The sequence below is a fragment of the Melospiza georgiana genome, chromosome 1, assembly GCF_028018845.1.
Source record: "Melospiza georgiana isolate bMelGeo1 chromosome 1, bMelGeo1.pri, whole genome shotgun sequence".
NCBI classification, from domain to species: domain Eukaryota; kingdom Metazoa; phylum Chordata; class Aves; order Passeriformes; family Passerellidae; genus Melospiza; species Melospiza georgiana.
The window spans coordinates 152,554,232-152,579,451 of record NC_080430.1 but is presented as its reverse complement, the minus strand read 5'-3'; the positions used below and the strand labels follow the sequence as shown (position 1 = coordinate 152,579,451).

At 47.1% G+C, this 25,220-nt stretch overlaps 1 protein-coding gene across 14 annotated transcripts in view; it reads right to left on the bottom strand.

Moving 5' to 3' along the window:
* The window catches only part of ADGRB1 (adhesion G protein-coupled receptor B1), a 298,311-nt gene that overhangs the window by 59,846 nt on the left and 213,245 nt on the right, over positions 1 to 25,220 (bottom strand). For 8 of the 14 annotated variants that reach the window (XM_058020390.1, XM_058020455.1, XM_058020398.1 and 5 more), the window contains 3 exons: positions 9,572 to 9,675; positions 8,351 to 8,446; positions 2,059 to 2,161 (listed from right to left, as the gene is read on the bottom strand). In XM_058020390.1, the coding sequence (XP_057876373.1) occupies positions 2,059 to 2,161; positions 8,351 to 8,446; positions 9,572 to 9,675 (303 nt within the window). The remainder of the gene's footprint in view (positions 1 to 2,058; positions 2,162 to 8,350; positions 8,447 to 9,571; positions 9,676 to 25,220) is intronic. The other 6 variants (XM_058020425.1, XM_058020436.1, XM_058020489.1 and 3 more) reach the window with 2 other exon arrangements.

The following is a 25,220-nucleotide window of genomic DNA, read 5'->3' as shown; positions in this document are numbered from 1 at the left end:
TCCCCAGATTGCTGACTGTAATTTTTTTTTTTTTAGCCTTTTCCCAGGCCTTTCATCTTCAAAAAGCTTAGCAAATCCAGGCATGGAATCTCGCCTTTGAGGTTACACGGATGGAAATCCAGGGAGAATTTGACATTTCCAGGGAAGCCGATACCGCAGAAACCTCCCGGAGAAGCCGCAATTATAAATCACCAACATTTTAAGGCGCTCTATTATCGATAATTGAATGTGAATAAAATCTTAATTTACACTCCTTCGTCTCTCCCCTGTATAGTTTTCTCTCTCTGTTGCCTGCCAGAGACTGTTTACTAGATGGCTGAGAGGAAATCCAAGAATAACCTTTCTATTTCTGGGGTTTCATGCATATGGATGTGCAAAGAGCTAATCTGCCTCCTGCTATTGCTGCCGGGAGCTTTGAATCCCCACCAACAGCTCCCAACAGTGAACTCCCAGAGTCACGGGACAAAAAATCCACCAGGGAGAACCTGGGTTCATAACCGTGCTCTGGAGGAGGTGGGAGAGGAGGAACACATCCAGCTCCTGTCCTGAGGTGAAGAAGAACCACCAAAGAGGAGGTCCAGCTGTGGTTGGTCCTGTTGAGCATCCCTCAGCGCTTCATCCCACGGAAAGAAGCTCCCAGCACACGTTTGGTGTGGCAGAAAACACAAGCAAGGAAAGCAGGAGTTTGGGTCTTCCTCTCTCCACCTCCTGCCAACCATGGAAGATAACTCTGCTTTGGGAGGGAGATTCTGAAGGGCACTTTGTGGCGGGAGCAGAGCTGGCCGCTTGTTTCCACACTTCTCTGCACACACAGGGCTCCAGCAGCTGGAAAGTTTTTCCTAAAACAACCTAACCCAAAGGGCCTTCCATAGAAATGAGTCCCTGATTCACTTACTCCTTCAGCCTCTCTGCAGGAATCATAAAATCATGGAACGGCTTGAGTTTTGGGAGGCACTTTAAAAACCACCTCATTCCAACCCCCTGCCATGGGTAGGAAGATTTTCTCTGCGCTCAAAGCTCTGTCCAACCTTGCCTTGGACACTTTCAGTGTTGGGGCACCCACAATTTCTCTGGGCAACCTGTTCCAGTGCCTCACCATCCTCACAGGGAAGATTTTATTCCTGATATGCTTCTAAAAGTGACACCACGCTCATGCTGCCAAAGCAGGGGCTCAAAAAACCCAGCTGGTCACTGGTTCCTGTTAAGCAACAACTAATTTTTCACTTCTGATTGTGATTTTGGCAGCAGAAAGAGTGGAGGAGGCATCTTGATTCACGTTTTTTGGCTCAACAGAGCTATGATGGTCAGAGCATTTGGGAAGAGGGGAAAATTTACCAAGAGGAAAATATTAATGGTGAGCTGTGATTTGTCATGCCAGACATCAACACAGAATCTGAAAGTGCTTGAGCTGGGAAAAAATCATAGAGGCAACACATGCCTCTCCAGCTGGGTCTGTGGGAAGAGAGCAACCAGTGCTCGTGGCTTGGAAAACCACACTGGGTCTTGCCTGGGCTGCTGGAGTCACTCTGGGATCTGCTCCGAGTCCCTTGAGGCCCTGCAGTGCTCACGGTGCATCTGGCAATGCTTCCCATCCCCAAAAAAAAGGTTGGACAGTTTTGTGCCTGTGTTCATTAACATCTGCCAAGTACTTTCAGCTCAGAGTATAAAAACTGCCGGAGAAATAAATGTAAAGCTGAGAGGTTGTTTGTTTGGGGTTTTTTTTTAAAGCCTTTTCTCAATCTGTCTTTGTAATTTTTTTGAAAATAAAATGGTTAAAGCCTTGCAAATCACCACGCTTCTTCACCATGCCATGTGCCAGCTACTCTAGGCAGATATTCAAAAATATCACATTGGTTTTAATCAAAGCCCTGAGGATGCTGACAAATTATCAAAGAGAGCGCGAGAGAGAAAATTGAAATCTGCCATTTAGCCGTGTCTTTGACATGTCGCTAATTAACAGATGGAGGAAAAATGAGGAAGCGCTGCCTGAATGGATCATTTCAGTGCTAAATCAGGGGGAAAGCAAACAAATAAACAAAGCCCCAGTGGATCCCTTACCTTGTTCCGGGTCTGGGTCTGCCCGATGAGGATGAGGGCGTTGGAGGAGATGATGGAGAGGCAGAAGTTGATGAGGATGACGGAGCGCTCCGAGCGGATGTACCTGCAGCGAGAGAAGAGGGGAGGGAGACCCACCCTGTCACAGCCTGCCCTGGGTGACCTCTGGAAAGCAGCAATCCAGGCCAGGCTCTACAGAATTGCCAATTTCCTGAAGATTTTATGCGCTGGACAGACAAGAACGAGGCGGGGAAGGGAGGGGGAGCAGATGTCTCCATCATCCCCATCAATGCTGGAGTTAGGAGCCAACAAATGAGGGGCCAGCCTAGCCTGAGCCCCTCCTAAAAACAGTAGAGTGCTGCAAATCTTCTTCAGCTCTGCCTACTTGAAACGGGGGCTTGAAAAGGAGCTTGAAAGAAAACAAACAGCCAAACACACGGAAAAGATTCCCAACCAAGAGCCACAGGCATGCTGGCGATGGAAGCAGAGTACAAACACATGCACCTTGACAACAAAGTGTGTGTGATTCAGCATTCCACTTCCTTCAGCCTAACAACCCCTCCTGGGGTGAGAAGCATTGAGAAGCATTTCAGGCTTTTATATTTTTATTTATTTATTTAATTTTTTTTCTTTTTTTTTTTTTTTTTTTTGGTACCACTTCTCCAAACTAGGTCAAATATGTAACTGCAGCTGTGGGTTTGGGACATCAGGGACAGCAGTTTGGGAGCTGTTGCTGCCTTCAGCACCTTGCAGGAGCCAGATATTTGTCATTTCTGATTTGCAGCAGAGCACCAGGCTCACTGCCGAGGTAAGTGCACCACAATTAATTCAAACCACTGGCCAGGGAGGGAAATTTGAAGGCACTTTTATGTACCCGATAAAACAAAAAGGGAACTGCAAAGGTGCAAGTCCTCAAGGACTGACTCAAGATCTGTGACCACACCAACGTTCACACACGTGAATTATCTCAAAGATGCTGCAAGTGCCCTGCCTGAATGCCAGATGAGTGAAGAGGAGATGCTGATGCTTATATAAATTAGAAACAGATGTATTAATCAACCAGCTCATCCCTGGAGGCTAATGCAGGATTATTTCCTATATTCCAGCACATCAACTATTTATGTTGGGAATTTAATTTCATTAATTAATTTTAGCCAGAGTGAGTTGGTCGTGCCTTGGCTGCAGAGTTTTGAGTTTCTGATGAGGAGGGCAGGATGGATTTGCTGCACATGTGTGTGTTCTGCCAAGGGTAAATCTGTGCTTTAGACCTAATGAAGGCTGTAAAACTTTGATTTTTCAACTCCCCCTTGAGCTGTACCTTCAGACAAACATGTATGGTGAAGATATGCTTTCCTGGATGCCAAAAAAAAAAAAAAAAAAAAAAAAGAAAAGCAAAGGTAGCATTAACTCCTACTTAATCTGCTGGAAATCTGGTTTATAGGAAGTTCTCCCTGAAACACTCCCAGCCCCAGAACAGGCTGCAAAATGTAGGATCCCTCCTCAGCAAGAAACTGGGTTGATAGGCTGCAAAATGAGCTTCTGGTTCCTTCCACAGCCAAGCTGAGCCCAAATTTCCTGACTTTACTGGGCTCCATACAGTGCTGGGCATCACCTGGACCCTGCTCCTTTTGTGACTGGAGACCTCAACTTTTTCAGGCTTTCATTGTGTGAAGTAAAACCTCAAATCTCCAGTCAGGAGCTTCTATGGGGCAGAAACAGAGATTTGGACTCTGTCCTGGTGGGAAGGGGATGTAATAAATCTGTCTAGCAGCACTATGATCCCGCTGCTATTAGCAGGAACTTCTGAAGTCTCCACTGGTCAGAAAAAGGTAAGAAATGACTTGACTATTAATCTGCACTTTAATGTAAGGGGAGATAATCCAGCTGTTTTAAGACTTTTTCCCCCTTAAGCCCCCATAAATCAACTCTCCTTTTTCCCTGCTTCCCTTCACACCCTGAGAATTTATCTTGTTCTCCAGATCCCTGAACCTCCAAAGAACAAGATGTGGGTTGGCAATGAAAAGAATCAGAATAATTTAGGTTGGGGGAAAAAAAAGTAAATCTCAAGTTCCCAGTCCAATGCTATGCCCAAAAATAGGACTGATTTCAAAGTCAGATCAGGTTTCTCAGGGTCTCATCTGACTGAGATTTGAAAATCACCAGGAACAGGAATGCTACCACCTCTCTTGGCTGACTTATTACAGCACTAAACTGCTTAACTTAACTGCTGTCCTGGTGAAGGATTATTTTGCTTTATATCCAGCTGGGTCTTTTCCTGCTGCAGCTGGTGCCTATAGACCTTTCCCTGCCTACCTCTGCAAGTTGCTTGGCTTCTCCACGACTGTTCTTTAACAGCCTCCTCTCATGCAAGTTTGTTCCCTTTGCCTCCTTTGACATTGTGCAACTCCCTCAGCATCAACTTGGGATGTGCTGGTACCTCTGCTATTGGGGGGATCCAACACTGGGCACCTTTTCCAGGAGTGTTCAGGTTGTTAAAGAAGACATTAAACAATTTTGGCCACTCTACCAACCCTGACCAGCTCTTGATTAGCCTCAAACCTTTGACCACTACCCTCAAATCCTGCAGGAATTTCATCCAGATATAAAGCCACCAATCCAGTGCATAATTCCATGATCTGGATACAAAAATGCATTTGGAGACTGTGTTAAAGGCCTTGGTAATGTCAAAATCCACACCAGCTGCTTTTCCCCCCTGTCCGTATCAGCAGTCATCCCATCCCAAAAGGAAAACAGGGCAGTCAGGCACAACCTGTCTTCCACAAATCCTCACTGTCTGTTCCCAATCGCTTCCCTGTCTATCATTTTGCCTGGAAATAACCTTTAGAGCTACTTGCTCTTTCATCATCCCAGGGGCCATGTGGGCTGACTGGTCAGTTGTTCTCTGGATGCTCCTCCTTGCCCTTTCTAAAGGTGGGGGGAACATTTGCCTTCTTCCAGCCTTCAGGAAGCTCCCCAGGTGACAGAGAGTGGCTCCACAGTCACACCAAACATCTCCCTCAGTGCATCCCATGGATTTGCAAACTCCCAGATACCTTAAACAGTCCTTGTCTCTCTTTTTCTTGGCACTGGGGAGCATTTTCTCCCCTGGATTCTGCCTCTGTGGAGGAATTTGGGTGTCTGGGAGCCAGCCTAGCCAGCAGAACATGCAAAAAGGCACTGGGTACCTTCACATTTTCAACTTCCTTATCCACTGGGTTGCTTGTCCCACTAAACACCATTTCCTGGGAAATCCCCTGATGCTGATGTACCTCCAAAACCCACTCCTGATGCCTTTCACATCCCTGACCACTTTCAAACTCAGCTGAGCTCTGACCACTCTAATTCAATCCTGAATTCCTGGGCAATTCTTCCAGAGTCCTCCTTGGTAGCCTGACCTGGATTCTAAACATTTCCTTGTTAAGTTTCTGCCCAGTCAGAATGCTAAGAAGACCTCCTGCCACGCTTGCTTTTTTTTCCTTCCATTTCCTCTTCTCCAGCACAGGATGCTCCAAAGAAAGAAATCACCATTTACCTCCAGACCCTCTGGCCAAAGAAATCAGGCATTTGTATCAGAGGGGGAAAAAACCCATAGAACTTGATGGGTTTTGCCCAAAACTACATCTGCAGCAAAGACAGAGCTACTGCAGGGTGTTGCCTTGCTACACCTCTACTGACACATGGATTCTGTCTACTTATCAAAATATGCTGTACTCAGCCACAAAACTGGGGGAAAATCACTGCTAATTTAGGGAACTTCTGCTCTAGCCTGTGTCCTACAATCACAGAATATCCTGAGTTGGAAGGGACCCAAAAGGATCAGCAAACCCAACTCCTGGCCCTGCACAGGACATCCCAACAATCCCACTCTGTGCCTGAGAGAGTGTCCAAACACTCCTTGAGCTCTGGCATATTTGGTGCTGTGACCATTCCCAGGGGAGCCCGTTTCAGTGCTAAACCACCCTCTGAACTAAGAATTATTTCCTGATACACAACCCAACCCTCCTGACACAGCTCCAGCCATTCCCTCAGGTCCTGTCACTGGTCACCAGCGAGGATCCCCACACGCTGTGTGAAGCCCTGCACCAGCTGAGACAGATGGAAAAGGTGGGAAAAGCCCACAGTCTGTTTCTCTGCCCCCATTAGACTCCTCTCCTCTCCACAAACACTGAGTCACTGCTGCCTTCTCACCGTGTGTACACACATCCCTCTCCACACAGCCACTTACTCATCCCTGCCACCTCCCACCAGGGCCAGGAGTGCCTCAGCATCCCCAGAACAGGCAGAGCTCCTGGGTTTAAAGCAAAGCAAGCCTAAACAGCCCCTCGAGAGCTCATTGACAGGCACTCAATCAATCCTCAGGAGTGAGGGAAGCTGGGGCTGCTCTCTTGCAGTGATGCAGCACTCACCCAGCTGCTGCCAGGGACAGAGCTCTGCCCTGCCCCACATGCTGATGGGCTGGTGGACGAGCTGCTCAATAGCAGGGATCAATCCCGTGCTATGGAAAGGTCACTGACTCCAGAGGCTGTAGAGCTGCAATGAGTTCAGGGATGGAAAACACATCGGGGCACTCCTGAAATGCCACTGTGTCAAGGAGCTGCTTGAAAAGAGGCATCATTTCACCTTCTCTGACCCCTGAGTGGTTGGGTTTTCCCCCACTTTTTCATTTCTACACCAGTTTTCAATTTTTTCTCTCAATTTTTCCCCACACAGGTGCTGGAGCACGTGGCCCACACACAGATTGTGCCTCCAGCTGTGACCCAGGACAGGCAGTGCAGGGATAGAACAAGGTCACTCCACTTCTGTGGCCCACTGTGTCACTGACCCCTCTGTCGAGCCTGCTAATAAGACCAGAGATGCACCATCTGCAGCAGGGATTTTTTGCAGCCATCTGTCTGCTGGGAACTGGAGTGAGGCCACCAACAGGCCACCAACAGCCCTCGAACAGAAACAACTTCCAGTTTCCAACGGGGCCGTGCCAAGTTGGCCGTGTCTGAAGGGATCACTTGCCTCAAAAAACGCTCGTGCCATTCATGCCAGTGGCTGAGTAGGTGCCACCAAGGAGCAGCCTTTATTTGGGGGTTTTGAATGGGGAGTGGAGGGGAAATTCATTTCCTCCCTGATATGTAGCTGAGATCGCCTCCCTGTTGCTCTTGCACCTCTCTTCTTCGCCGTGTTCCTCTCCCTCTTTCTCTCCCTCCCTCCTTTTCTGGTTCCCATTTACACAAACAAACCCTAGCCGGGCAAAATTCTGGGAAAGCTTCCAGATTGTCAGCCTGAGCGAGCTTATTCATCAGAAGTGTTTCATACTCAAGCTGGGTCTATGGATGCATGCTCCAGATGCCTTTGTCCAGAGTTCTGAATGGGAAATTTTCCGGCCAAAGCTCCACAAAACAGCTGAGCTCTGGTGAGTGCTCTCCACACAAGATCAGGCAGCCAGGACATGAGGAGTTTCTCTCCAGCACGGTGGAAAAGAACCACTTTGATGCTGCTCCTGTGTTTTGGAGACAATAATACTGCTGATTCCATTTCTAAGCACTCCTCCAGCTGCTGTCTATCAGAATATACAACATTTAGGGCAAAACAAAGTGGGAGCCAGGAGATAATGTTGGATACAAAGTTCCTGAGGCCATTAATAGGAAAGCACATTCACGTCCAGCAGCTATGCCTAAAATAAAAAGGACACACAGAGCGCTCAGGGCTCAGCCACGGGAATGCTGTGAAGTTTGGAAAACATGAAAACATGATCTACAGAGAAGAAATGGAACAAACTCAGCGCACCAAAGAGAAATTCTAGAGATCATTCATTCATGCTTTACAAATATTTACACAGAGAGACTCAGGATAGAGAGCCCTTCAATCAAGATATAGCTGGTCTCAGGATCACTTGGAAATGCATGTCCATCCTTGGCTAGCTCAGAAATACCCATTCAAGCCTCCCTTAAACGTGTCCTCCCATTCCTGCTGATCGTTTTGGCCATAGGCATAAGGCAAAGAGTGGAATGAGAAATTAAACAGAACACATTTGAAACAGGTCAGGCAATTTACTGTCCTCAATAACAGTAAATATTGGAAGGGTAGGGAGGGGAGCACAGTCCTGGAAAAAAATACATCATGTTATTCCAAAATGGCTCTGGCATGCTCCAAACTGATTCAGCCTCATGTCTGAGCTTGGGCTTCAGATCCTGACCCTGTTTCTGATAGGAAAGAGAGGGTGAGGCTCGAACGCTTGCTCTTTAATCTTCTAGCCTGACTTTCCACTTGATCCTGACACCAGTGACCCCAGCAAGTCACCTACCGGCGCTGCTCAGTGCCGCCCAGCCTGAGGAAAAGCAGGAGAGGACAAGGACTTGAGCACATCCAATGATACCCCAGGCACGGAAAAACCTGAGTTCTAGATAAACGTTATCATGATCAGTCTTCAGCTGCCAAAATTAACCAGCCACTATGCACTGTCACAGTATCAACAAAAAAAAAAAAGATGCATTTTTTTGCTCAGTTTTTACTCGCTTGTTTCTTTCCTCTATCAAAGCGCAGGAAAAAGTTATCTCAGTTCAACCTCTAAATGGAATTTACCCTTTCCTTCCTGCTGAGAAGAAGCACTGCACAAAATAAGAGCCTCACGCTGATCCCTTCTCCCAAAAGGATCTCCAGTAATACCCAACTGTACTCCCTGCAGCCACTCCATTTGGATTTCACAGAGATTCACCTGGTTCTGATTTGTCTTTGCTTGGCCTCGAGCCATGAAGGTCTCAGCCTGTTTGCCGTGGATTTAGGAGAGACATGGATCTCACAGGATAAACTCAGACCTTGTTCAAGGCAATACAGGGAGAAAACCACTTGCACACCTCGGGTCTTCCAGCTTAAGAGTCACCAGAATGTATCTAACAGGGGCATGGGCCAATTGTTCATTAAAGCTTTGCTTCAAAATCCCTTCAGCCTCCATAAATGACCCAATTTTAGGTTCCACCTGACCTGTGTACAGGAGCTGTCAGCAATGGGATGTACTGAGGGATCCCATATGCACCTGAAGGCAAAAAGTAGCTAAAAGTTTGGGGAGTTATTTAGGTGATTTAAGGTTAAGCTCCTGAAAAGTTCTGCCAGTTCTTCAGGCCAGATGTTTTTCATGGCAGGTCACAGAGGTTTGGATGTTCCCAAAGAATTCCCTTGCAGCAGCATCTGCCTGCCAAGAGAGGCTCTGTGTGTCCACCTCGCCTCTGACAAGGTTTCCTGGGGTACACAAAGGCATCGAAACCAGCACGAGGCTTTTGGAAATGGAACAATGTCCCTACATGAGGGCATGGCACTAATTTCACTCTGCTAATTTCTCTGGCACTGAAAGGAGAGAATAATGCCAGCTAAGCCACCAGGAGGACTTTCTGCAGGGCCCGCTCATTCCCAAACAGTTCCTCCTCAAGCACCAGGCACCCAAAACCACAGAACAAACATTGCAGGATCCGTGTAGGTCAAAAAGACAATTATTTTCCCCAAAAAGAAGAGAAAGAAATGAAAGCCATACCTCCAAACAGAGACATAAATGATAATCAACAGCAAAAGTGTCAGCGAGGATACTCCACAGCCTACAATTAACGTGACAGAAGGGACCAGCACCTTTTCCATGTTCTGAAAGAGAGAAAGTGAGACATTAAAAAGCAAGTAGAGCCAGTTCTACCATGAAAATTCAATGGCAAGAATTTTCCTGTTTGTTGCGGGGTCCACTCAGCTGACTTCCACATCACAAACAAACAGGGAAGGAGACCAGGATCTGTTTCAGCCTGACCCAGCCTTTTTGCTTTTTATTTGGACCTGATTCTGCTCCCACAAACCAGTGTCAAACCTGGGTAACAATTCTGATATCCATGGAAGGCAGGCATGTGAAAGGTGTTATGAGAGGAGGATCGGGCTCTTCACATCCAGTGTGAAAGTGGGAAGATAATTAATGAAGCAATAACAGAACAATTACAAACAAGCTCTTCTGGGACGGCGGTGATGAAGGGTGGAGGATGAAGAGAAGGTGAAAATTTTCCACCAACCACAAACATTCATCTGGAAAAGGATGAAATGAAGCAAGGGGAGGAAAAACAAGATGTGCATCCTCCCCAGGGATCCACTATCCATCAATTCACTGCTCTTACACCACTGCACAAGGCATTTTTTTCATAGAAAAGGGGATCACACAGGCTGGAAAACCTGGTGTGGAATGGCTCTTTTTTTCTGACTGAATACAAAAGAACATCAGCTCTTGCAATATAAAGAGCAAACACACGCTGTAACCTCTCTAATGAAACTCTCTGAGCATCCTGTGACTGTAACTACCCAACATCTGCCACACTGATATCACTGAACTTGCCCTGTCCTCAGCTCAGAGCGAGGAGCTCAGTCCCACTTGGCTTTCTCTGCTGCAGGCATTTTTTTTTTCCCCCCTGGCACGTTTCTTATTTCCACATCAGTGATCCCTGCTGGCAGGAAGGCAGAGAGAGGCACAGAACAGACACCCAAGGACCCTCTGTTTGGGGCCACACCGTTTGCAGAGGACAGGGAGCCCAGTCAAGGTTTGTCATTAGATTGGCACAGCACCAGCGCCTTGCACTTCACTCATGGAGATGAGATGGCTTCTGACACAGCAAGGGCTTAGCACAGGAGATAAAATAAAAAAAGAAAAGTAAATTATGCATGAATTTGGGAATGAAACAGGCAGTCCTCTAAGGACTTGACTACACCGTTTTTTTTGGCAGGCATGAGGCTGCTCTGCCTGAACCTCCAGTCAGAGGGGTGCCATGGAGCTGAGGCTACAGCAGCTCTGTTCCAGGCTACTGAGCCTTCTGTGAAGCAAAATACATCAGGCAGGGCTCAGTGATGGGTTTAAATGGAGCCTGGCCAGTTCAGAACATGGACAAACCAAACCTGTGTCCACTTACTCAAGGCCCACAGTCACAACAGGGTTGTGTGAACAATCCTGGTACACAGAGGTCAGAGCTGAATTGTCCCTGAATTTTTGAGGGCTTGGGAAAACCCTCCTTATTTGTTTATTTTGAACAAGGACACCTCTCACAGCTGAGGGGAATTAATGAGGAACAGAATTTTCACCACTCAGAGGAACTGTCAGGAAGGATGGAACAAGAACTTCCAAAATTTAGTGACACACTGTAGAAGCCTAGAAAATAAGAGGACTAACGTGAATGTCTCAAACATGGATGGTCGCGGAGCCAACCAAGAATTGTTGGCAATAATACACTGAAGAAAAAGGTGTGGCTGCAGAAGGGGCCATGCACAGGTAGGGCAGCACTTTCCTGGGAAGAAAAATCCTTGTTTTGGCACCTGGAGATTAGCACAATTCAGCAAAGTGCAGGCACAGGAATGAGGTTGAGAAATGGGCATGGATTATAGGATGGATCAAGACCACCCAAGATCCCTGAAGGCTCCTACCCAGTTCCAGAAAGGTCTACAAGAACAGGCTGTCCATGACAACTGATCTGCATGGAAAGAGAGACATCTCCAGAGAAAACTGATCTATAAAAAGGTACTCCCTGGGCTCATGGGCACCCCAGGACCCTGGACACCCCATCAGCTGGCTCAACCTGGAGCCAGCATTGGTGATTTCTCTTTTTCCCTTTCCTTGCTTCTCCTTTGTTTGTCTCTCCCCCTCTTTAATCCATCTCCTTTTTCCCTTTCACTCTACCCCTTTATCCAAAACTCACTACCACGTGCTGGCACCAGATCAGGGACTAATAACAATTTCTGTTTGTAATTCACTTATAAATCTTGGGATCCCTCTGTCTTCTGCCATTCCTTTTGATCAAAAATTTTGGGTGCTTCCTTCCCCTTAAGGGTGGGATGTCCCACACAGTCAATGGCTTGAGTACCCAGCTGGCACCAAAAGGAGTACAGGTGGTCTGAGGGATCTTCACTGGGTGCAGACCAGCTACAGACAAGAAACCTGAGCCTCACCAATCCCTCCTGCATCTCCCTCTGCTTTGAGATTCCCAAAATGCTCATGAAAGAGATGTTTCAGCTCTCCTGTGGATTCTTTCCCTAAGCCTTTACAGACACTTGGGTCACTGTGATTTTTTACATCAACTCCTCTGACTGCGGTCCCACCCTGAGAATTTACTCCTGCCAAATCTTCATGCAAGGTTAGAAGCATGTTTTTGGGAACGAGGCAAACATAAATTTCAATGAAAATATCAACGCGTTGATTTTGTCTTCCCATCAAACAAAATTGAATTTGGACATCGTCCAGGCAGGGTGAGTGCTGATATCGCATATTTTGCTCCTTATAAATTGAAATGTGGAAAGGACTCTGATTTAGTCAGGTGGGGTGTGGCAGAGATGGATGTGTAGGAAGCCACAGCTTTGTTTGTCCCCCCTGCAGAATCCTGGTGGACAACAGCCCTGTCCCAACCCAGAGGTGCATGGCTGTGACAAAAGCACTGTGGAACACAAGACACTCAGCCATGGATGGCTCCTTGCTCACTCCCTCCAAGCTCTTTCCCAAGCCCTTCCCTCTCCCTGCTCCCCCCTTACGGCAATCTGAGTTCACATCGCACAAACGGTGGCCTGGGATGAGCATCGATTGTGACATTTGATTTAAGTAGGTCTCATTTCACTGACTTTTCATGGGTAACTGGATAAAAGTGGGGGAGGAGCTCCATTAAAGCAAAGAAAGCCCGACATGTAACTCATTCCTAAACCATCAAGGGAATGGAGTTTGGTTTTTAAGAGATGAGCAGGCTGCCTTCCTAAATCCCAACACTGCAACCCCAGCTGCTCTCCCTTCCACATCCTCCCTGAGATCTCTCCACCTCAAAAGACCTCAGATTCTCTCACTGCCTTCTCCATCCACTGTCCCACATCATCCATAACCCTCTCAGAGATCCTGAAGCTAATTAAGGATCTTCCACATATACTGGATCATTCCTAGATCAGATGTTTGCTTCTACACAAGGCATTACACAAATGATGACTGGCCAAGCTTAAGCCAGGCTTTAGGGTAATAACTGATCTCCATCTGCAGCCTGTCCCACAGGAAAGGCTCTGATCTGCGCCTCCTTCTTTGTCCTACAAATTTTCACAAATTTCATGTTTAGAAGAAAGGCTTTTGCTGAAGAGATGCCATGAAGCTCATCCCTTCACTCTACAGGAAAGAAGGATGGGCCCAGCCCTGATGGGATTTTTGTTGGAAGGGGGATAACCACAAAAATCGCTGGCTGCAGGAAGAAGAGGAACTTGCTCCTTTGGGAATATTCAAATAATTAAGGTTGGAAAAGACCTTTAAGATCAGCAAGTCCAACCATCAACCCAACACCACCACCACGTTCTCCACTAAACCACGTCCTCCCTCAAGTGCCACATCCACATTTTTGATCACTTCCAGGGATGGTAACTCTACTATTTCCTTGTTTCAATTCTTTACCACCTTTTCCATGAAGAAATTTTTCCTAATATCCAATCTAAACCTCCCCTGGTGCAAATTGAGGCCATTTACTGTTATCTTAAGCAAGTCCTAAAGACTTCAGCCCCAATATCTTAGGATTCTGCTTTCTTCCGTCATTATTAAGGTTTCTTTGTCTTCCCCACCTTCCTTCTCTATCCACCAATCTTCCGTTCAGCAAACAAATCATCATTTGTTTGGTTTTTTTCTCACTAATTAAACCCCCTGACAGAAGGTGGTCAGATGCTGCAGGATCTGAGCCTTGCGAGGGAAATTTCCTTAAGGAAGGAAAAATTGGAAAATCAAGGTTGGTTGAAAAAATAAAGATGCTGCCAACAGAAAAATGTGAAGGTAAGAGAAGGAACAGCCCTATGGGATTTTCACAGCATCAGAGCTGAGGAAAAAACTGGTTATTTGCAGAAGAAAAAACTGATATTTGCAGGCCAGGAATAGGGTCCCTACCTGCCTGGACTGGAGGTGGTCCCAGAGAGGAACTGCTGAGAGGGGCCATCCAAAAACCCCCCAAAACACAGAAAAAGGTGTTCCTGTTTGGAGCTGGAAATAAAACTTTTCCCTGGGCCAGTTGGGAACAGAGCAGGTCGTTCCGAGTCGCAAGGGCTGCGGTTCTGTCACCAGGCATGACAGGGGAGGAGGGAGGCAATCAATGACATCAGCCAGGATGGAAATAACGAGCGCTGCTGCCTGGGGCCACTCTCTGTCCTGCCACCTCGCTGCTCTGCCTGGCAGGGCAGAAGGACACTCTTCCTTCCCTTTACAATTTCACCTTGCTTCCTTCTTTTTCCTTCTCTTCCCTTCTCCCTAATTTTTGCTCTCCTTTGTCTTCTCTGTCTCCTTTCCTTCGGCTATTTCCCACGGCGTATTCTGCCTTTTCTTCTTGCTCCTAATGCATTTTTCCGGCTCTCCCCCCTTTCAAATTCTCTGCATTTCTCCCCTTTCCTTCTCTGGCTTTCTGCAGAACGCTGTGAAAAGCGACTCGATTTGAGTTGTGCTTTTTCCATTACCCTGTTCTGGCTCCAGGGTCAAACAGGCTCCAATTAGAACAAAGTATTTCTTAATGCTCTGCAGTTTGCCCCAGACCTTACAACCAAGCTGTTCTTTCTGCTTTTCCCATCCTTTATTCCAAGAAAGCCTTGAACAAAGTCTTTATAGGCACAACATCACACCAATAAAATAACTGAAAAATTAAACCATTTATTCTGCTCTGAAATTAAACACAGGCACACAAGTTTGGAATTTGGGGGGACTGGGTTTTGTTTGGTTTTAGAAACGTGTTTGCTATTCATAATAGTTGCCTTGAGCCTGACTTCCTGCACATTTGAAATTAAAGATTCATGAAGTCAGAGAATTGCAGGAGCTCCAGTTGCAAGGGACATATCCAGCTTTACAACCCAATTTGCTGCTTGGAGCAAGACCAGCACTAACATCAGGTGAGGCTGGTGATGGCTTTGTCTGGATTTGGGAATTCTCCAAGATGGAGAGCTCCCGTCCCATAGGTGCCCATTCCAGAGCCACAACTCTCTATTGGCAACAGAGTTTTTCATGAGGTCGCACAAGAGGAGGTTTAGATTGGCTATCAGGAAACATTTTTTTTGACTGAAAAGCATTGGAATAGGCTGCTCAGGGAAGTGGCGGAACCTGCATCCCAGGAAGTGTTGAGGAAATGTCTGGATATTGCACTTAGGAGATGTGGTTTAGCTGTGAACGGGGTGTTACCAGGTTGGACTCGACTGTCTCACAGATTTTTTCTCGACCTAAATTATTCCACGCACCTCCCGAGCTACAGTTTGTCTTTTCCCCCTTGTTAAACCACCAGGCACAAGCCAGAGGAATTTGGTTTTATAATTTTTGTAACTGTCCCACAGGCTGTGACCAGAGTGCCCTTTACATCTTTGCAAGACCGAGCAAGTCCCTCTCTGTCCCCTCACAGGTCACAAGCTCAAAGCATTCAGGGCTCATTCCACTCTCCTGACACAGACCTGGACCAGCTGGGTGGGATTTACTCCAAGAATTGTACAGGAATGGTTTTGCTGTGCCACTGGCCCAAAGGCTTTTTACGACTCCTGTGAAATTTTTTTTAAGTCACACTGTATTGATTTCACTGTTGGTTGGACAACTCTTGTCAAAGCAGGGAGAGAGGTGTCAAAATTGCTGGAAAATAATGCTTTTAGCAGGGCTTACAGAAGCAAACAGCTTCCAGAACAAAACGAAGGTTGAAGGACCAAGAGGTGAATGTGCTCTTGTCAGCTGCCAAAAACATACCAATTTTTTTTTAATCATCAATTCAGTCAGATTCAGGATTTCTCATCCAGGCTCAGGCCCTGTGGATATCGCATTTATACTTTGTTGGGATGGGAAATTTCCATGTGCCCTGGGCCTGCTCAAGGGAAGGCTCAGTTTTCTCTCCCTGGACCAGCAATTTCCTGCAGAAAGACAGGGAGAGAGGGAGAGCAGGACACGAGCTCTCATTCCTGGTGGATGTCAGGATTGGGCCAGGGGTGAAATGAGATTTTTTGGTGGGTCAGCTTTGTCAGAAGTCTACAGGGTTCACTCAACTCAAAGCAGACGAGCAGTGAGAAAGGACCAAAAAATTCCTTTTTTTCCACTGAATCACAGAGTAGTTTGGGTTGGAGGGCACCTTTGAAATCATCTAATTCCAACCCCCTGCATGGACAGGGATGCTTTCCACTATCTCAGGCTGTTCCAAGCCCCATCCAGCCTGGGATGGGGCAGTCACAGAATTCCTGTACAGCATGTGCCAGGGTCTCACAACCCTTACAGGAAAAAGTTTCTTTCCAATATTTCATATAATTCCACCCTCTTTCAGTTTAAGCAATTCCCCCTCATCCTCTCACTCCATGGCAGCAATGGCAGTGCCCAACAACACAAAATACAGGCCCATACTGGCTACTAAAATTAAATTTATCCTGAATTAAACCTGTAAAAAAGTCTTTCTCCACCTTTCCTATAACACTTCACATATTGAAAAATAAAAATAAGGTCTCCCCAGAGCCTTCTCTTCTCCATCATTTAACCTCTGAGAAGGGCTTTGAGGTCTTGGCATGAAGGTCACTTAGAGGCATCATTAATAAATCATCTTTTCACATCTTCTTCCTGGCAGATGTTACACCTTCTCAGCTCAGCCCCTGCCACTGAGAGCCAGGTCCAGAGGATTTCCACCTTGCTTTGCTTCCCTCCTATCAAAATCACAGACTTCCCATGTCAAAGTTAATAGTCACCCATTATCAGGAACACATTTGTAGAGCTCAGGGCTCCTTTTATGTTATTTGGCCAGTCTAAGAGGCAATTCTGTGTAATTACAGCACACAAAAATCACCCGGAGAGATGTCTTAACACGCTACTATTTATTAACAATCACTAACTCTTCAGTGAGTATTGACTCCTCTCACAAGATACAACATTGACAATTTGCTTTTAGTAAATAGCTTTGAAGAAGTTTTCAGGGCAGAGGAGTGGTCACTCAGCCTCTCCTTAATGGGAATTGTCAGGATAATTTCCTCCAGGCTGGCAGGGGATTACAGGAGTTAACACTGGCCATTATGTACCTGCCAGTCAGCAATGCTCACTGCCAGGATGGAACTCCCAGAGCCTCAATGTCCAGTCCTGATGTCAAGGATGGATGGATCAGCTCCATATTAATGCTGAGGAACCCTTTCCTCCTCACCAGACAGCTGCTCCCAAATGTTTTCACCACCACTCTTTAAAACCAAGTTTTATTCGCTTTATTTGTCTCTACCACTGTACCTTGCTCATCCAAGCAACTGAAATCCTGGTTTTATGGAGCTCTGATGAAGATCCTTGAGTCACCCTGCATCCACCCCTCTGCCAGCTGTGGCTTGGGAAGCAGAATGAGGAGCTGGGGACACCAAGGAGGAGAGCAGAGTCTACCCCCAGCTCACCCTCAGGTCAGCTGTGGACTCACAGCTCCATCACTTAAGCCAATCTTTCCAAAGGCCTCTCAGCTGTTCTGATTTAAGTGGCAAACACTGGCTTTATCTTCTTGGGGGCCTATTTTGATCCCCTGGACATGGAAGGGAATAATACTGCCCCTCCATCTCTCTTCCAAAGCTTAATTCAGCTTAGATTCCTGCTGTGTGCAAATGCCTTGGGGGGTTCCTAGGGCTGTGTCACAACAAAAAAGCACCAGCACCTTATTCTCTGCTGTGCAAGACCTTTGAGAAGGATGGAGGAGAGATAGAAGAGAGCTTTTGGCTTAAGTGTTTGTGAGCTGGTCAGATGGCATGGCTGGTTTTTAAACCTTTGCTTTCTATGCATATGGAAAAATCATTCTGTTCCAGCCTTTCCCTTTAAAGAAGAGAAAATAAAACCAATTTCTACAATGAAGCTGGCAATAATCAAAATGGCCAATTCCTCCACGGGCAGCAGCTTTTGCTTCTGAGAAAACAGGGGCAGAAGCGAACTTTAATCACGTTGTGCAGCAGCACTGACACAGGCGCTGCTCGAAACAGCAAACCTCAATCTCCCCGTGTCAGTCCTGGAAAACCAAATGCTCCAGGATCCACTCCACTGCCCTGAGATGAAGTGGTACAATGCAGGTATTCATACAAATATTCAAACCAGAGGGGACTTGTCCATCCTGCTCAGTGCAACATTAATTCTCTAAAACTCCTTGAAATGAGGTTGTGCTGAGGTGAGGGTCGGCTGCTTCTCCCAGGTAAGACAAGGGGAAATATGCACCAGGAGAGGTTCAGTTTGGATATTAGGAAAAATGTCTCTGTTGAAAGGGTGGTTAAGCATTGGGACAGGCTTCCCAGGGAAGTGATGGAGTCACCATCCCTGGAAATGTCAAAAAAATCCAGGAGTAGATGTGACAGTCCCAGATATTTTTAGGGGGTGTGGTGGGATTTGATGATCTTGGAGCTCTTTTCTAACCTGAACACTTCTATGATTCAATGTCCTGAACACTGCTGGCTGCCACAAGCTAGGACACATCCAAGGAGCACAATAAAAATTAAGAATTAGGGACAATTACAGGAGCTGTTAGAGCTGCTCCTGTTCTCCATGCCTCTGCCATGAAACTTACAATTATTATCATTATCATAATAATCATTGTTACTACTACCACTATTACCATTACTGGCATTATTTTACCATAGGGACATATGCTTTGTAACTACTTTAAAAATGAATCTTCTTTCCTGCACCCTCCTGCTTGGAATTGCCCTTTCCTTGTGCTACATAGAGAACAACCAGTTCAAATTCCATAACAGACGTGGAACCTCATTGCCCTTATCCCTTGCAGCTTCCCAGCTGAGCACCTTGCAGGGAAATGTGCTAAGATTTACACATAGCTAAAATAAAATAAGTCCATAGCAGACTGGGAATGGAAAATGAGAGTAGAATCCAGACTGTGTTTATCCTGATTTAAGCAGTATTTTGGTTCCATGCCAGGCGACAGCGTTTCACCAAATTACTCCAAACCAGCCCCGCTGTTTGTTTTACACTATCAGTGGCACGCTGAAGAGCGGTGCCAGAGCAACAGCTCTCCCCACAGCATGGGCAAAACGTTCCTTCCCCATTCCCCTGCATCCTGCCCTTTGGAGAGACCCGCCTGAGGAATGGGGAACACCTGAGGTCTCAGTGTCTGCAGGATGGCTCCTGCCCCAAATATTCAGATCCCACCTGCCGACCATCACAGAGAGCAAATACCCACTTTCTCTTTCCCCCTGCCTGCTGAAGAGCAATCCAAAAGAAAAACCTTCCTCCAAAGCACAAGGAATGAACATTTGGGCAAAGACTGAAGCATCTCTTAAAACCTGACTTTATCCAAGACCCTTTAATTCAGAGGATCATAGAATATCCTGATTTGGAAGGGACCCAGTGGGATCATCAAGTCCAACTCCTGGCCCTGCACAGGACACCCCAACATTCCCATCCTGTGCCTGAGAATGTTGTCCAAACTCTCCTTGAGCTCTGTCAGTCTCAAGGCTGTGACCATTCCCTGGGGAGCCTCTTCCAGTGCCCAACGACCCCCTGGATGAAGAATCTTTTTCTGATATCCAGCCTAACCCTGACCCTGACACAGCTCCAGCCATTCCCTCAGGTCCTACCACTGTCACAGAGAGAAGAAATTGGTGCTGCCCCTCTGCTTCCCCTCGTGAGGAAGCTGCAGACCCTGATGAGGTTTCCCCTCAGTTTCTTCTCCAGGCTGAACAAATATTAATTACTTCTTGCAGATGCTCCCATCCCTCACTATTCCATCACTGAAGATCCCTGACCCAAACTAAGGCTGAACCAACAACCTTGGAGCAAAACACCCTCAATTTACTGCCAGCCCTCAGAGGCTTTCAGGGCTTTCTTGGCTAAGAAAAGAAGATGAAGGGATTTCAGCCATTTGGGTGATTCTGCTGTTATGAGGATAATGACAGCTTTATTCCCATTGCAATCTGAGGAGCCCCAGCGTGTTTCCATCCCCAGCTGGTCACTGGGGAATCACTGGTGCAAATTCCCTCTGTGTGGAGCAAAGATCTCCAAGCAGCCCTCGAGGAATCAGCCTCCAACCCCCAACTCATTCACAGCTGAGTGATTGGAAAGCAAAGCTGTAACAGCCCCTGGATTTACAGCTGTGCTGAGCTGATATAAACAAAATCAAAAGTGGCCCCAGCAGTCAGATATTCCCCACCTGGGGAGATGCTGGCATGATTGCCATGTTTAAAAAGAGGAAAAAGAACCATTCTTCATGGAAAATGAAAGCATTGTCTCACTTGTGGGAAAAGAGGGAGTCATTTTGCTTTCACAGATTTATTGAATATATTCTGTATGTTCTTGAGTTGAGCAGGGCAGGTAGGCAGCCAGCAATGGAGCTGCAGCTGAGTTTTGGCTGGCTGTAATCACACCCAGCACAATATCAGTTTCTTCATTAGACACTCCTCACATTCAGAGGGACATTTTGAGCTCAAATACACCCCATTACAACTCTGACATTACTTTTCCACACATAATGCCCATTTTTGCTTAAAGATTACCAAAATCTTACCAGCAGGTTTATCTACCCAGCTATTACCTGACAGCAAAAGTATGAAGGGCAGAAACCTTTCATAAACTGCTTCAATTTGGGCTTAAATGAACATAATAATAATGACTTATCCATTTCCCGCTGCATGGCAATTTAAGGGCAACCTCAGCCTTTCTGCAGGGCATAAAGGGCTCAGAGGTGAAGCAGATTGTCAAATTTATCTAAAGAATTGCTTTTCCAGGCCAAAGTACAATGGAGACGGGTGCAGAATAATAGAAGCAACACTCAACAGTTTGCCTGACTCTTTGAACACACCATGCTCAGTCCCTGAAGTGCTTTGAAAAGGAAGATAATCTCATTTAGCGCTAATTCTGACTCCCACCCCATGAGCCCATGAAACCCAGCCTCCAGCACCCACTCGTTACCATTTTCAAACAAGCCCCTTTGTGATGCTCCCACGCCGTCCTCCTGCCTCGGGAGAAGCTCCCCGAGCACCCAGAGCTCCAAACCTCCCCTGTGAAGCCCTGCCTGGTGCAGAGCCCACAGCCCAGCCCTGGCAGATGTGACCACTTGGCCATGACTAAGAACCTTGTGCTGTTTACACGGGCCCCCACGCCCGCCCCCATCCCAGCATCCTGGGGTTCCAGATGGAAAATTCAGCTGAATTTCCCACACTGCTGGGTCAGGGTGGCTTTGTGGCTCAGAGCTGAGCAGGCTGGAGTGGTGCTGAAGCTCCTGGCTGGTACAAACTGCAGGTTGTAAATATGAGATGACAGCGGATCGACAGCTACAGGTGGAAGTGGGAAGTTGTGGACAGACTCGGGGATTTTTGGCTTTTCCACCTGCCTTCAGCCCACTCCTCCCACTCCCACCAATGTGCTGCCCCTCTGCTGTTTTCCTCTCTTTTTACACAGCAAGGCACAGGCACAAAGGGATCTACATCACAGAATTTCAGGTGAGAGAGTGGAAAAGACCTGACAAGCTCAGCTTACGCCTCAGCCTGATACAAAACCATCAAAACCACCCCCAGCCTCTTCAAGAAAACCTGTGCTGATGGAGTCTGGGCTCTTGTCTATCCCTGCAGTCAGAAGGTTTTCCCTCGTGCCTGAATTAAATCTCTCACTCTGCAATTTCAGCCTAATCCCCAGCAGACACAGAAAGCAGATTATTCCCCTTCCACAGCCACCTTTCAACCCGTTTGAAGATTATCATCCTCTTTCCCCTCAGCCTTTTTTACTTTGAGGAAAGAGCCAAAATGTCTCACAGAGCTCAGCCATCAGTGTGGAGGCACCACACCAAACATCTCTGACACATCGTCCCCTCCCACACGCCCTCCCACACTCTGGGCTGTGCCAGTCATCCTGCCTGGACCCAGAGCAGAGCAATGCCAGGCAGGTAACACACTCTTGGTTCACATTTCTGGCCCTCAAATCTGCTCACAAGCGAGGCTGAGCGCTGCTTTCTGAGCTCTAGGAAAGGGGAAAGTGGGAACTGGGAAGCCCCTGGTGTCCTGGCTTAAATCCACAGCTCCTTAGCAGAGCAGTAAGCTGTGGCAGGGTAATAGGGCAGCTGTCACACTCACTAAGCTGCCTTCGTGGCAACGAGCCATTAAGCACTGCAGCTCAGAATAAGCACCAAACCCCTCAGGAATGCCTGGACATGCAGCATCCCAGGCATTCTCGGTGAGGCTCTAATCTGAGCTGGAGACAGGGGACCAAACCCAGCCCTGCTCCGCTCCTGGGGTCACTTGGTTAGCGCCGGCGCCGCTCTCGCCTTTCCACCAAAGGGTGAATTTGGCTCGGTCTCGCCTTTCCACCAAAGGGTGAATTTGGCTCGGCATTACTCACGCTCCAGCACTGAATCCCACAACGGCTTTAAGCTCCCAGCCACTTGATCCTGCTCCTCTCCCACGTCCCCTTCAGATGGAGAGAGAGATAGATACAGGAGGGTGATGCAGCATTTGCCTGCAGAAGAGTCCCTGCCAGGGCTGCGCTGAGCTCGGCGGCTCCGGCTGGCGGGGGCCGAGCCGCAGCCCCACGCTGCTGCAATCCCACCAGCTGGAGTTTTGTCAGGAGTTAAAGAGACCTGGGTGAATCCACCAGCGCTGCTGAGCAGGAACTCGGGGAGGAGGGAAGCTGTCAGCTGGGAATATCTCCCCAAAGTACCCAACGGATCGACAGACAGCGAAATCCGCAGACAGCCGCCAAGGAGGTGGGATGCTGGATGACTGCTTATTATGCTGAGCCAAATCCTCCTATTATTACCTCCTGTGCTACCTGTCTTCTTCTAATATATTCAAGTGTTGTCTCTGCTAGAAGCACAGCACAGCGCTGAGAGGGAATTCCTATCCCACTCGTCTCTCATGCCTTGCCTGTGTATGTTCCAATATCAATCACTTATTTGCTAATGGGATCTTTTATTAGGTATCTGTGTATGGCACACAGCAGTGGCAATCTCCAGTCAATTCTTCCAGCAGAACAACAAACCCAGGCTGCCTCTGGCACCTGGAGCACACCACAAGCTCTGTCACTGATCCCCCTCCTCTTAAAACCCAACATAAATCACCTGTACATCAACTCCGGGTCCTCTCCAAAATCAAATGAGATTTAACCTGAATTTAGTCTGCAACACAAACTGACAGATCCCACATCAGTGACAGAGCAACACTTTAAAACCAGGTAATTCCAGCAAAGCAAAGATGTAGGGACACAATCCAGTACTTTCTGTTAAGAGGGGACTTTAGAAAAATAATGGACTTCTCTCAAGAGGGGGTTAGACCGTGGGTTGGCAAGTTTGGCCCCCTAAGAGCATCACACATTCTCTCTCCTCCTTAATCACATTAACAGAGAGAGTAGGAGGGGGAAACTGTCCGCCCAGCTGGTTCCTACCCTGTCTTCTCCATTCTATCCACGCCTGCTGAAACTCAGGAGGGCTAAACTGGATTTAGTGACAAGAGCCTCCCTGCTGAGCACAGCAAAGAGCAGCCCGTGATTTACAGAATCACCAGCTTGCTCCTACAGGCTGCCACGGACCTTGGGGGAAAAGCACCCCAGAGAAAACACAGCAGCTGCTCCTGGAGATGGGCAAAGCCCAGAAATCCCCAGCAGCACTTAGACCACATCCTTCCCCAACCCCAGCACGGAGCTCTCCTGGGATGAGCAGGAGTCCAGCTGGAGTGGCCCTTTGCCACTCCCACCTTGGCATCTCCGCACCCAGGGAGAGTTCAGTGGCAACAGAACTAATCCCCAGGAAATCTTAGGCAACATTTCCAGCTCAAGAGGCACAATCAGCTCCCTAAGAGACACTCTACACACAGCAGCATCCTGGAGAGGACGGGGTGATTGCAGGAAGAGGTGCCAGCATTGCGAGCGTGGGAGCTCGCAGAGGATTTGGACCTCAAAAAGCCCAAATGTTCGTGGCTCAGCAATGTTCACCCTGGCACAGCTCCTGCCAAATGGGCAAGAGGAGGCTCCTAATGCTCTGTCAGGGAAATGACAGCACTTGGTGCTTCCTGGAGCACCCTTCAGGCTGGGGTGCAAATGTGCATGCACAGAGCCTGGGATGTCACCTGCAAGGGTGCTGCAGCTGGAGAAAGGGGAAGCAGAAAGCAAAAAAGTGTTCAGCTCAAGGTCACAATTTCACTGACAGGCACAGAAAAGATCTGGCTGTAGCCTCAACAACACACCCAAATACACCAAACTCTTCCTTAAACCCCTGCACAACCTGACCAAAGTTTGATGTCTCAAAGTCTGGCAAAACTGAAAATTTCTCTTCCTCAGAAAAAATCCAATTTTTGAATTAAAGAGTTAAAGCTGCAGAAAAAGCAGAACCAATATTAACTAAGCCTGGGAACTGTTGTGAACATGACAACTGTCAGTTCTCAAGGTATGCAAAAGGCTTTGTTCTCATCCAGACTCCAATTTCAGGCGATAAATGATGGAAGAATATAAATGTAAAAATGTTCACCTCCAAATGAAGTTGTCCAGTCTTATCTAAATAAAACCAATATAAATTTCCATCAAAATGTTGTCAGAATTGCTACACTCTTACAAAATATTTGATTCATAACATTAGCTCTTTTTTTTTTTTCTTTTTTTTTTTTTTCTTTTTTTCTCCTGGGAACCTGGATCTCCTCCCTGTGGAAGAGAGGCCCTACAAAATTTTAGGAGCTTAAAATAACCCACCTTGTGTGTGTGCACTGTCCATGAAGTACAGAGAGCTCCTGCAGCACAGGACAATCTTTTCAGGGGGAAGATCCTTGGGACACAACAAGATCTTTGAAGGTCCCTTCCATCCCAAAATGGGAGGTTTTGAGGGACAAAAAAAAAGAAATCTTGTGAGTTTAGAGAGGAACTTTAGCTTCATGGGTAAGATGCACACCAGGAAAGGTGCTTCCCATTCTTGCAAACTGGAGAGAACACTGAACAATCCTGGGATATAAATCCTGGAATCATCAAGGCTGGAAAATATCTCTGAGATCATCAAGTCCAACCATCGACCCAGCACCCAAGTACCACATCCATTTATTTCTTGAACACTTCCAAGGATGGTGACTCTACCACTTCTTGGGCAGCCTGTTCCAATGGTTGACAACCCCCTTTCCTTGAAGAAATTTTTTCCTAATATACATTCTTTTAGATTTGCCACACTGGCACAACTTGAGGCTCTTTCCTCTCATCTCACAGGTCAGCTCACTGCCTGGCCAGCACTCACTCAGGGCCA